Consider the following 12,763-nt stretch of genomic DNA (forward strand, 5'->3'; position numbering starts at 1 on the left):
ACGTCTTCTGTGTCTCCTTCATTGCAGTTGGATTCTTCACCCACTGAGCCATAATCACTATCAAAATCATATCCGTGGGGACCCGTTTAAATATAGATTTATGCTAGCTACTGTCACTTTTATTATTGCTTTTCCCTAATCCTATTAACATGGAATACTTGACCATTTTATACATTCTGTACATCTCAATCTGATAGGAGCTGAAACCGATTGGACCAAGAGTTAATACAGTAGACTCAATCTATAATTTACACCTTAGTTTAACCAGACTATTCCTTGTATACTTCACTTAGCAACTGAATTCATAGAGAGAAAATTCCTTCCCCCTCAAGGGTCTCACAGTCTAGTAGAACAGATAGATAAAACCAAGAGTTACAAAGTAGTATAATCGGTGCTAGTAAAGAGATACCTTCAGAATATGTGGGAATGCTTCAGAGGGACAGTTAACTTGTTGATAAGTGTCAAGGAAGAAGGGAGTTGCAAAGTCTCAGTCTGATCACAAAGAATGCATCGTTTATACTCAATTCAAAGAGAAGTTGCTGGCAGGTCTCGCCATCCCAACCCCTAATAGGAGTATAGGAAAGAAGAGTCCATTAACAAAAAGCATACTTCCGGTTCTGTGAAAACCCATGAATCCTAAAATCATTTATTTGCATATGCTTGTTTAGTGCAGTTTTTATTGAGCAGCTCTCAAATACAAGTCATTATCTACACACTGCTATTGATAGACACCTGTTATCAATAGAAGAACATAGTCTAACTGTTGAAGACACCAGAATCAAAGCCACGTAACAGAATTGTGTCTGTTTTGGTGGAAATCATTCAGGGGCAGTGAATGTCAGATCCTGTATTTTGTTGCTCATTGTCTAATACTTTATATTCTACAAATGGTTAAAAAGATGATGCTTTTGTATAATATCATATGTGAAATGAATCGCCAGTCCAGGTTCTATGCATGATACAGGGTGCTCGGGGCTGGTGCACTGGGATGACCCAGAGGGATGGGATGGGGAGGGAGGTGGGAGGGAGGTTCAGGATGGGGAACATATGTATACCTGTGGCAGATTCATGTCAATGTATGGCAAAACCAATACAATATTGTAAAGTATAAAAAAAGAAAAGATGTTTTAAAGAGGGTTAGACTTATATCTCTCATACAGATACAAAATGAGCACACGTGAGAGGTTTTATTTAAAACATTAATTAGAGAACTAGTAAGATATTACTGCAAAGTCAAAAGAGATTTCAAACTATCACAACTTACATAATTAAATCAGAAATGCTGAAATGAATTTATAAATAGATGCAAAACTGACTTTCACTGCTAGGGCATGGGGCGGGGTGAGTGGGGCACTGTATGTGCAAATAAACCATTTATCTCTCTACTAGATAAGATTTTTGAGTCTACAGGCAAGTGTTAAGTGCACTGCTATCAGTAATCTACAGTTTACAGAGTCAAATAACTCAACCCCTATGACCCAGATACCCCAATGTATGATAACAGTACCTTACTTTCCATTGAATACATCCAGGAATCCTTTGATTCGTTTCCGTATCTTTCATCATTTGTCCCTTCAAAACTGTTCTCATTGTCAGTCCATAGTGCTGAAGAAACGCCTTTCTATTGTTATGCAACAGGAGTCCAAGTACCCAGTTTTCTCCCCCAGGTTACAGATTCTTGTTGGAAAAAACCAACCACCGTGACTATCAACATTTGTATCTGCTTTCTGTTTGACAGTAAAAATCATCTTAAGTGAATGATCATTTGAAATCCTTTATCAATTACAAAATAAGAATGATAGAAAAAATATTATAATAAGCTTGCATTATATGTGACAGTGAAGTCACTGAGATAGAAAGATGCAGGGCAAAATTGACCTTGAGAGCTGCCGGAGCAGAGTGTGAGCTTTCAGAATGGACCTGGGAGTCTCATGGCCGAGGTTTAGGTTTTTACCAAAAGACAGAATCCTCTGTTGCTTCTTGAAAGTAAAGGAGCTACATATTAGTAAGTAAGTAAAGGAGTTACATATTAAATGCAACTGCTTAATTTCATTAGAAAGCTTTTGGGGGGGTTTTGGTTGAGAATATTCTGGAATGTTATATGGTTTGCTTAAGATACTTTGTAACAGTTTCAGGTAAGTATTTCAGACAGCATCTTTTTATGAATTATTTTTTTGCGTTCTTTTACATGTTCATTGGATTGCAAAATAAATAATAAATCTCCAGTGCTCCCCCTCTCTCCTCTTCACAGGCAGTCCTCCCTTCACATGTGCCGTGTTAGCAGACATTCCTGCATGTCTGAACTGTGAAAGTGAGGACTGCCTGTCAGTACAGGTTTTCTGTGAAATGTTTGCTTACAGAGTGCGTGTTTCTGTCTTCAGGCTATTAGACCAGCTTCCGAGAGCCAATGTTCTTCTCCTAAGGTATCTTTTTGGGTTATTACACAATATTGAGCAACATTCTTCATCCAATCAGATGACCGCATTTAATTTAGCAGTGTGCATCGCCCCAAGCATTCTTTGGCCTCCTGCTTCCTCTAGCCCAGAACTAGAAAACGAATTTACAAAAAAGGTAATGAAGTTTTTCCTGTTTCTGCTCTGGGGGACCAGCTCCCCATTTTGAACCTAAAATTCGGGGTATGAATTCTGAAAGATACATATTTTCTTAAGTGAAAATACTTAAGAAAATAAGTACTATATGTCCTAAGTACCTATCATTGTAAATCTGAATTCATTGAGTGTTTTATTCTATCCTGGTAGACGATAAAAAAGGTAATTTCTTGAGCAAAAAAGTGATAGCAGTTGGATTGCTTCTCTTTTCTCTTTAAGGAGGGAAAACAACTATGACTGACTTAAACCATAGAGTGATATGAAAACAGTTGATATGATTTTAAAAATAAATAAGGACTTTTCAGTTCTAATGAGGTGGATGAACCTAGAGCCTATTATACAGAGTGAAGGAAGTCAGAAAGACAAATGTCGTATATTAGTGCATATATATGGAATCTAGAAAGATAGTACTGCTGATCTTACTTGCAAGACAGCACAGGAGACGCATGGAAAGAACAGACTTTTAGACACAGCGGGGGAAAGGAGAGGGTGGGATGGTTGGAGAGAGTCACACTGGAACATATACATTACCGTGTGTAAAATAGACAGCCACCTATCTATTTAGGAGGGTTGCTCTATGATGCAGGGAAGCCAGACCCAGTGCCCTGTGACAGCCTAGGGGAGTGGGATGGGAGGGAGGTGGGAGTAGGTTTCAAAAGGGAGGGGCCATATGTATACCTGTGGCCAATTCATGTTGATGTATAGCAAAAACAAAAGCATCACTATATTGTAAAGTTATTATCCTCCAACTAAAGATTAAATAAATAAGGACTTTGGAATTAGACAGGTCAAGGTTGAATTCTCAGGCCTAACACTTGCTAGATGTACAATCTTGGGCAAAATTAGTTACATAGATCCACAGTTTCCTCATCTAATGAATGGAGATGTTGCTAATACCCAGTTCATACATTATTTAAGTTGGTGCAAATGCAGTTTTGAACTGTAAAAGTTAAATCGTTATAACTAGGCTCAAACACATCTTTATTAATCAAAATAGACACCATTACAATCAACACATTGTTGCCAATGAGAAATAAGTTTGTCAATTTCTGTAACATAAAAATCTATGCTTTGGGATTCGACAGACTCTTAGGAAACACTTTCTGCCTCCTCCTGGTTGTGGAAGCATTTTTCCTGCAAAAAGTTGTCAAGATGCTTGAAGAAGAGGTAGTTGGTTTTCAAGAAGTCAGGTGAATCTGGCAGATGAGGCAAAACTTTGCAGCCCAGTTCATTCAACTTTTGAAGCACTGTTTGTGCAATGTGTGGTCAGGCATTGTTGTGGAGAAGAATTGGGCCCTTTCTTTTGACCAGTGCCAGCTGCAGACATTGCACTTTTGGGTGCATCTCATCAATTTGCTGAGCATTCATCTCAGATGTAATGGTTTCACCAGGATGCAGACAGGCAGCAGACCACCACACAGTGACCATGACCTTTTTTGGCTGCAAGTTTGGCTTTGGGAAGTGCTTTGGAGCTTCTTCTCGGTCCAGCTACTGAGCTGGTCGTAACCAGTTGTCATATAAAATCCACTTTTGATCACATGTCACAATCCGATTGAGAAATGGTTCATTGTTGTTGCATAGAATAAGAGAAGACGACACTTCAAAACGACAGTTTTTTAAATTTTCAATCAGTTCATGAGGCACCCACTTAGAGAGTTTTTTCACCTTTCCAGTTTGCTTCAAATAAGTTTTTTGGCAACTCCTCATTTAGTTGTAAGAGGATCAGCTTCGATGTTTACTCTCAGTTGGTCACTGTCAACTTGTGATGGCTGGCCAGAAAGCTCCTCATCTGCAAGGCTCTTGTCTCCTTTGCAAAAACAAATAGCACTGCACTATTTATTAGCAGTTTCTGGGCCAAATACACTGTTGATGTTGTGAGTTGTCTCCGCTGCTTTATGACCCATTTTGAACTCAAATAAGAAAATTGCTCAAATTTGCTTTTTGTCTAACTTCATTTCTATAGTCTAAAATAAATATAAAATACACAGAAAGTAGTGTCATTTTCCAAAAACATAAAGCAAAAATTTCACATTAAAATGATGTATACCATAACCACATTTATTTAGGAATGTATTCCAACATCAAACAGCAGAGTTCAACAGTGCAAAACCGCAATTACTTTTGCCCCAACCTAATAGTTACTTGAAATCACACACTCCTGAATTGCCTGATTATAAGTACAGGAGTTGGGGCTTTGCTTCAACTATTGGAGCAAAAAAACTATGTAAAGATTTCTGTATATCTCATGGAGCAACAAAGCTTCCTAGTAAAATCTTTACCTCTTCCCGAAGTACCTCCAGTTAGCAAGGCTAAGGGAAAGAAATGCATACAAGAAACTAGTCAGGCAAAGTGCAAGTTTTTTCTCCAGCTGTCTCTCCTCCTCACAGAGAACCACAGAGGATACCTACCAACTTCCCAGCTCATGACACCTGCCTTTTGCATAAGAAATACGTTTTATGAGTCTTCATCTAATGACACTTCATGAATTTTAATGAGAAAGTGTGTTTCCTCATCCCAAGTGCCCTATAGAGAATACTTAAAATTACTCTAATTTTAAAGACAAGACAGTTGGTATAAAAATGTTAGTATTAAGCCAAGGCCGCAAGTAATAACTAGTCTACTGATTAAAATTAATTTCTATGCTCAAACTACTCTTGAAAGTATCATAGTTTTTTAGGGGAACCTGTATTATAAAGCAAACCTGAATTTTTCTCGGGATTCTTTGGCATTTTTTGTTAGAATTAGGATTCATATATGAAATGTGATTTACAGACAGGCTGTATGAGAAGTTTACAGCTCATTTTTGTCCCTTTTTTGTACAGGTTTCTTTGCTTATACAGTTTCTTATTGAAAACTGCTGTCGGATATTTGGAGAAGAAATCACTTCCCTCTTGGGAGAGGTTTCAGTGAGATGTGATTCTAGAGAGAATGCCTCAGGTATTGTGAATAACTGGATTGTTTTTTGTGGGAAACAGACACACGTCTGTGAAAGTCAGCTGGGACAGTGGTTATCCTGGAGCCCACAGCAGCTCAGGTGAAGAGGGCCTCTCACCTCGATCAGTGGGTCTAGGATTCTGCTCCTTCCTTAGAAGGTCAGGGTATGTTAACACTGTGGTAGGGTTAAGAAGTGTATAAGACAAGGTCCCAGATTGTTAGTGGCAGCATTATATAGTATGATGTTTTTAACCTTTTTAAAAACTTTACAAGGAGCCCCAATATGTATAACACAACTGCTCTGGTTGAAACTGGAGTAGAAGGCCCAGAGGCAATAGAGACAGCCCTGTTTTTTTTCCTCACCATCCTCTTAGAGGTCCCTGAGGCTTCCGAGAATTCTCATGCACTGCTAAACACATTAAAAACAAGTAACATCATGGGGCAGGCTGGGGTGTGTGGGGAGTAAAGACACTCAATATTCCAAATTATGAATTCTTGTAACACCAATTACTAGTTATGTTGTCTTTGGCCAATTCTTCTATGCCACTGAACGTCAATATCTTCATCTACAAATATGGATAATCATCATATCCAACTGTTGTGGTTGTAGTAAAGATAAAGTAATATATAGTAAAGCACTTTGTCAAAGAGAAATTGATAGGACTAGTAAATGGTTTCTCTGAGATTAGAGTTAATTATGTGTATACACGAGCAGATCCGTTTAAAAGACAGAGTCTTAATCCAAACTTGGATATATCTGGCATTAATTTCTTTATATTTTTAACTATTTCTTGGTAGTATGACCATCTCCTCATTGAGGAAATCTTATATAAAGAAAGCCTATTTCTTCAGGAACTGAGGTAAATCTCGTATACCTCAACAGTTTATTTTTAATTCTGCACTTACATCTGGGGAGATTATGGAAGATTCTTTCCTTAGAGTGAAAATTTGAACAATCTACACTTAAAAACAGAATTACACCAAACATCATCATAGTTGGGGTTTTTATTATTTTTAAGGCAGCATGCCTTTGTGTTAAGTAAAAATGTTAATCATGGTTTGCTTTTTGGACAGATATCTCTTGCTTCCAACTGAATGACTCCTCCTATGACAGCTTGGAAAATGAGCTGAATGAGGATGTTGACGCCCCGTGTAGTGACTTGGTAAAGAAACTTGGTCAGGGTAGCAGAAGCATGGACTCCGTGTTAACCCTCAGTGACTATGACCTCGACCAGCCCGAGGTGGAAGGCCTTTTAACCCTAAGTGACTTTGACTTAGACCATTCTAAAGATGAAGACATTCAAATGGGACAGCCCCTGGAATCCAAGCCAGTGGACACTGCAGTGTACACCAAGGTCCCACGCGCCCAGGCCCCCTCTGGCACGAGCACACCCAGCCGCCTGTCCACAGCTGCCGCAGATGCTCCAAAAGGCCTGAGGCGACACCGCCGCTGCTCGGAGCCCAGCATCGACTATCTCGATTCAAAGCTTTCCTATCTCAGGGAGTTTTATCAGAAAAAGCTACGCAAGTCCAGCTGTGATGCCATTCTCTCAAAAAAAGATGAGAGCCATCTGAATCAGAATCAACCCCTTCAGGAAGGGGGTAAGACATGTTTTAAAAAGAGTTTAGTCACAGGCATTGATAGCAAGAAAAATGCCGCTAGTAAAAATGTTAAGAAGAAAAGCTTGTCTGATAATGAAGGAAGTCATGTAAAACTTTTTCCTAAATCCAAGCCAGTAGCCATTTCCATGGCGTCTTACAGTCACATGACCTCCTGTGATCATCCCAGGAGCCAGCCCTTTGACATGGATGCATCCGAATACTCCCCGCCACACACTGCAGATGCCCTCAAGAGTTCAAGGAGACAACGGCGCTGCTCAGAGCCCAGCATTGATGACCAGCACTGCAGACTGACCTATCTCAGGGGGATTTATCCAAAGAAGCAGCAGAAAGCCAGCTACGAAGCCAGTCTCTTGCATGGAGAGGAAGATTATCTCAAACGGCACAAGTCTTTACAAATGGAGGGCCAAAAGCTTATTAATCAGAGTTTGGTCATGGGGATTGAGGTGGGCAAGAGTAGTGCCACAAACCAAAACACGGAGAAGGTTTTACCCCCAAGTTTAAACCTTTGCTCAAGGACTAGCTATTCCAGCTTGTCCTCCCCAGGCACTTCCCCATCTGGTTCATCAGTGAGCTCCCAAGACAGTGCTTTTTCTCAGATTTCTGAACACTCTGTGTTTACACCCACTGAAACATCCTCTCCAATAGATTGTACTTTTCAAAGAAAACAGGCAGAGCTTTCTTCTGACTTTACCAGTTCTGGCCTCATTTCTGGGATTCCTGGTCCCTCATCAGGGCAGGCCAGTGGCCACCTGGCTTATACAAAAAAGGACAGCGTAGAGTGGCATTCACACATGCATTCTGTAACTCTTCACCCCAGCACGTGGTTGAAGAGTGGTGTAGCCAGTTTGAAAAACTGGTCTCTCAAAAAGAAGGCAAGGGCACCCAGACCAGAGGAAAATAAAGTGGGTTCCCTAAAAGGACCCATGGATCCTCCTGCACATGCTTCTGGTGTTCCAGAAGCCATCGCACTGCAAGAGAGGCAGAAAGACGTGCCCCAAAGGGCAGCTGAAGGACTGGGAGCTGTGCAGACGGCCCGCTGGTATAGTTCCCACCCCAGCCAGGACTCAGAGAAGTACTGTAGCTCTCCATTCAGCCTCGTGGAAGACAGACTTGGGCTTTGTATGAAGTCACCCGCGGAAGGAGAGGATAGTGGGCAGTGCTCTCCTGGTATGCTGCCCCAGAGAAGATCCTCCCCCGGCTCTTTGACTGTGGATGATGCATCCAGCCCAGACTCAGGGCCACCCGTGGTGTGTGATGCTGAGGATAGACATTTGGCCAAAGACGTGTAACCACCATGAGAACCTGATGTCTACAAGAACAGAAACAGGCTGATAATGATACAACAATTACTATGACCCCTTTGTATAAAATACCTGGGATGGGTAGCATAAAGATAATCATTGCTAATACTTAGGACAACAAATGAATTCTCTTTCTTGAGACTATTTGTCCAAAAGTTTAGACTGAAAAATTCTGTGACCTCAGTGTTTGGGAGGCTTTTCCATATTAAAGCATGGGTGGATCCTGTCATGCATTTTAAGAGCTATGAGCAGACAGCTAGAGAAAGCATCTTTTCTGTAGAGGAAGCGTGCTGTTTATGATGAGATGAGTTCCTGAGGAAGCCAGGAGATAAGAAGCAAAGAACGGGAAGTGTGGAGAGAGAGGGAAGGCTGCAGAGAAACCATTCACATTCCGTGGAATGTTTTTAATAAGTAGGCCAAAATAATGCCACTAGTCAAAGCTAAAGAGGTAACACATCTGATAATGAAGAAAATTATGTGAAACTTTTCCCCAAATCCAAACCAGTGGCCATTTCTGTGACATTTTATATTATGTCACATACCCTCACAGCATCATTTCAGGTATCAGCCCATTGGTGGCAGCCAGAGAGGAAAAAACTGAAGTGATTTGAAAGCCATGAGTACCATGATATTGTAGGTGGTTTGTTTTGTTTTGTTTTTTTGTATTAGTTGAGTTTTTCCATCAGTATTTCGTGCTCCACGGAGGCTCCACTGCACACTGCTGTGAGGAGGAAGAAGGAGACGACTGCTCATTTCAGTGTCCTTTCAAGGTGCCTGAGCTCAGAACATTTTCCAACATGTTCCAACATAAGACGACCTTCCCACTGTATTTACTGTCTTAGTGCGGAGGGAAAGACTGTCAGAGCAGTCCTTTCTCTTACCCAGTTGTTGTTGCAAACGTGTGATCAAAGCATGGCTCCTCTTTGCTAAAATGTTTTTCTGTTCCTTACCCCTTAGTCTGCCAGAAAAAATTCCTGATAAGTCATCCCTTTACTGATGGTCATTTGTCAGTTGAGAGAACAGTTTTGAGGTTGGCAGGTTATAAAGCGTCACAGAGTGGAGGAGCCGTCAGAGTGGCTCTCGGGGCTTCTTTTCAACAGTCATTGGCTCGGGATTATCTTACCTCCAGAAGTTTTTACATCTTTTTTGTTCCAATAGTTTGCAGTTTATACCCCCATTGATTTATTACGTATCAATGGACATATCTCCTCTCTCTTGCCTTAAAGATTATACCAGTACATCTCCTGGCTTATTTCCTTGGGTTATTAGGCCTTGCCAGCCAGTGTGATGCAATAGAATCAGAAATGGATGTGCATCTTCCTTCATTTTAAATACTAAGAAGTTGCTTAGAGCCCATTGTTCAATATCAGATGGACCTTCCCCCGACAATACTTGCTTATTTCAAATTATTTTCCTTAGCCACCCAGAAACTTTCATGTCAAATATTTTCTCAGTGTTGTCCTAAAGGTTGCATTTTTCACTTATATAAAAAAATAATGTTTTCTGTAAGAGAGAAATCCTTTCAGTATTAGCTATAGGTGCTACCTACCTCTAGGGGACATGGCCCTGTTTGTCCTAAGCATTGTAATTAACTTTTAGAAGTCTCTCAAAAGAGCGCCTTTATGACACTGGCCATCTCAGTCACAGATGTGAAGTAGATTTTACCTTTTAACTAACCACTCCTATATTTAGACTCCTCAGTGTCCATATGCATCTTTTGTGGTATGATATATAAAGGCAACAGGGATTCCCCTCACCCATAGGGCATACTACTGCAGAACCGCAAGATGTGAATGAAGCTATTATGGCTTGGAGTGTCTTTCCAGAAAAAAACTGCTTCTCTGCTTAACAAAATAATAGTTGTATCCTTTTTTCTTTCATATTGGTGATTAGGAAACCATCTACTCAGTCTGAAGCATAAAAGATGCTGAGGTTCTTCCATAACCATTCCTATTCTCTGTGTTCCCTTAGATACTCCTATAACATTTAATGTGAATAATTAATATTGCTGTAAAGTATTATATTGTACGATTTGAAGATAGACTACATGTCATTTTATTATACTCCATCAATCTATAATATATTAGACCAATGCTTTATCTAAAATGCTTTGAGTTTGTATAATATATCTTGACAAATTTTACTACCATATGTTATGTAATAAATGTGTATTTTTGTACTTGTAGAAACTGCTGCTAACTTTTAAAGTTATTTGGTTTTAAAGGCACTGATTATGGATATGTATGAAGTCCATGCTGTCTGTTAAATAAAACATAATCCTTCAGAGTTAACAGTCCCACCAGGGCAATATTGCCCTTTGTAGACTTGTTTTAGCTAATGAGCCCAATTTCTGCTTAACATTGGAAATTTTGTAAAATGTAATTAATGTTGGTTGGAACTTTGAGCTTTTAGTCATAGGCCGTGTGGTCAGTCTCTCTAGAAAAGGAGGGCTTTATTTCTTTAATATTTTTCTGATCTTACTGTTTACCAAACAATTATGTTTTAGAGATAAAGTCTTTGTTTTTCTTAGATATTACATGTACACTGTGGTCCTAGAATCAGATACATATTGTCTGGGTTCTCATAGCAAAGAACCATCAACTCAGTTCAATTGATGTATGAGATCTTCTTGTCTAAATATGAGCCCTTCTGACCAGAGTATGTAATTAATTCCAGACATATCCAAACATCCCAGGATGTCTAGATCCAGATACTACAAGACATCAGTACTTATAAAGTCAATAAATATTCTCATTTCTCTCATTTCCCATGAGTATCTTTGCCTCCTCAAAGTTCATGGAGGTTCGCTCTATGTAAGTTTAAGCACCATTTCAAAAATGTTAAAAATATACACATGACCTTAGTCCAGAAAAAAAAAAAACGATTCATTCTGAGCAGTAAAGACCTAAATGTTAAAGAAATGCAAAGGTGATTTTTGCTTCTAAAGAAGAAGCTTAATCTACTAAAAACATTGAGTTCAATAAATTATCTTAGTTTTGTGGTTTTTTGGCTTTTCATGGAATGGCATTGAATTGAAAGGATCTAATGTATCCTCGAACCAGTGGCATATTTTGTCTGTTGAAACTAAAAATATTATGTATCTTAATCCAAATTATGGTAGTGTTAATCTTTTTTACCTGGTCATGTTTTAATGACTTGAGAAGAAGTATCTGCAAACTGTTTATTTCAATACAAAGAAAAAAATTTAACAATAAAGCTGAGTAAAATGTTAACTTCTTTAATATCTATTCTGGTTACAAGGATATCTCATAAGCTAAGTTTCCTGATGAAAGGAAGAGTACTCTTGAATTTTGTGCTTTCTACCCTAAGTGTAAGTCTACTCTGTTCCTAAGCCACGTGTAAATATAAATCCTTCATTTGTATCACTTGTTTGTTATTAAAAGGGAGGGGTGGAATTTCATAAACTTCAGTCCTACATAGTACTGGGTGTGTGATAGAATTGGCAGAAGGCTCTGGGGCGTAATTTGGAAAATTTTGTTTCCAAGTCCCAAAGAAATATGTACAGGGTGGTAGTAGATGCATATTGTTTCTTAATTTATGGAGTGCTTTCTCGTTGTGCATTGTCAGAGTGCACATACATTTGTAGATCAAAGTGTTTTTCTACCTATTTAATTTGTTAAGGCAAAGTAAATATGTTCTCTGGAGATTGATTTCATGTGACAATAGAAGATGCATATTTGGGAGACATTTAAGATTTAAATGCTAGTATTTTTCTCTAGGTTTAATTTTTAGATTACAGTAACTTGAAATTAAATTTAAAACTTCTTACAGCCTCTTGATCTGCCATGAGGAGTGAATAAACTAGCTAAACACCTGTACTAGTGGCATAGCCCATTACTCTGAACAAGTAAAATGGATGCTTAAAAAAATACCCACTCTCTGCCAGATCACAGGAACTAATTGTTACTGTCTAAAATTTTCAGAAAAGATCATTGTATATCTTTGCCCAAGAATGAGATGACTGAGAAGCAGATAATCATCAAAATACATGAACATAGAGAAACACTGCTTGAAGGTACAGTGAATGATTAGAGAAGAGGAAAGCTAATTCGAGATACTGAATCACAAAGAGCTCAAGAGCTTAGTTAAGAAAAGGGAAAAAGTTTGTCTACGGAGAGAGATGTTACAAATAATATAAATGCTAGTCAGGCCATCGAAGTTTTATTGCAGGTACTGTTCTAGACCCTAGGATAAAGGTGAAATAATATTGTGTCCTCAGGGACTTCAAACAACTAAGGGAGAATTGGGTTGTGTAGAAGAAGGGGAGCAATAACA

At 39.0% G+C, this 12,763-nt stretch overlaps 1 protein-coding gene across 3 annotated transcripts in view; it reads left to right on the plus strand.

Moving 5' to 3' along the window:
* The window catches only part of ARHGAP20 (Rho GTPase activating protein 20), a 205,789-nt gene extending 193,491 nt beyond the window's left edge, over positions 1 to 12,298 (plus strand). For all 3 annotated transcript variants that reach the window (XM_018059812.1, XM_018059811.1, XM_013969522.2), the window contains 3 exons: positions 2,382 to 2,571; positions 5,432 to 5,546; positions 6,618 to 12,298. In XM_018059812.1, the coding sequence (XP_017915301.1) occupies positions 2,382 to 2,571; positions 5,432 to 5,546; positions 6,618 to 8,455 (2,143 nt within the window). In that variant the 3' untranslated portion in view covers positions 8,456 to 12,298. The remainder of the gene's footprint in view (positions 1 to 2,381; positions 2,572 to 5,431; positions 5,547 to 6,617) is intronic.

Source organism: Capra hircus, chromosome 15 (genome assembly GCF_001704415.2).
Source record: "Capra hircus breed San Clemente chromosome 15, ASM170441v1, whole genome shotgun sequence".
Taxonomy (NCBI): Eukaryota; Metazoa; Chordata; class Mammalia; order Artiodactyla; family Bovidae; genus Capra; species Capra hircus.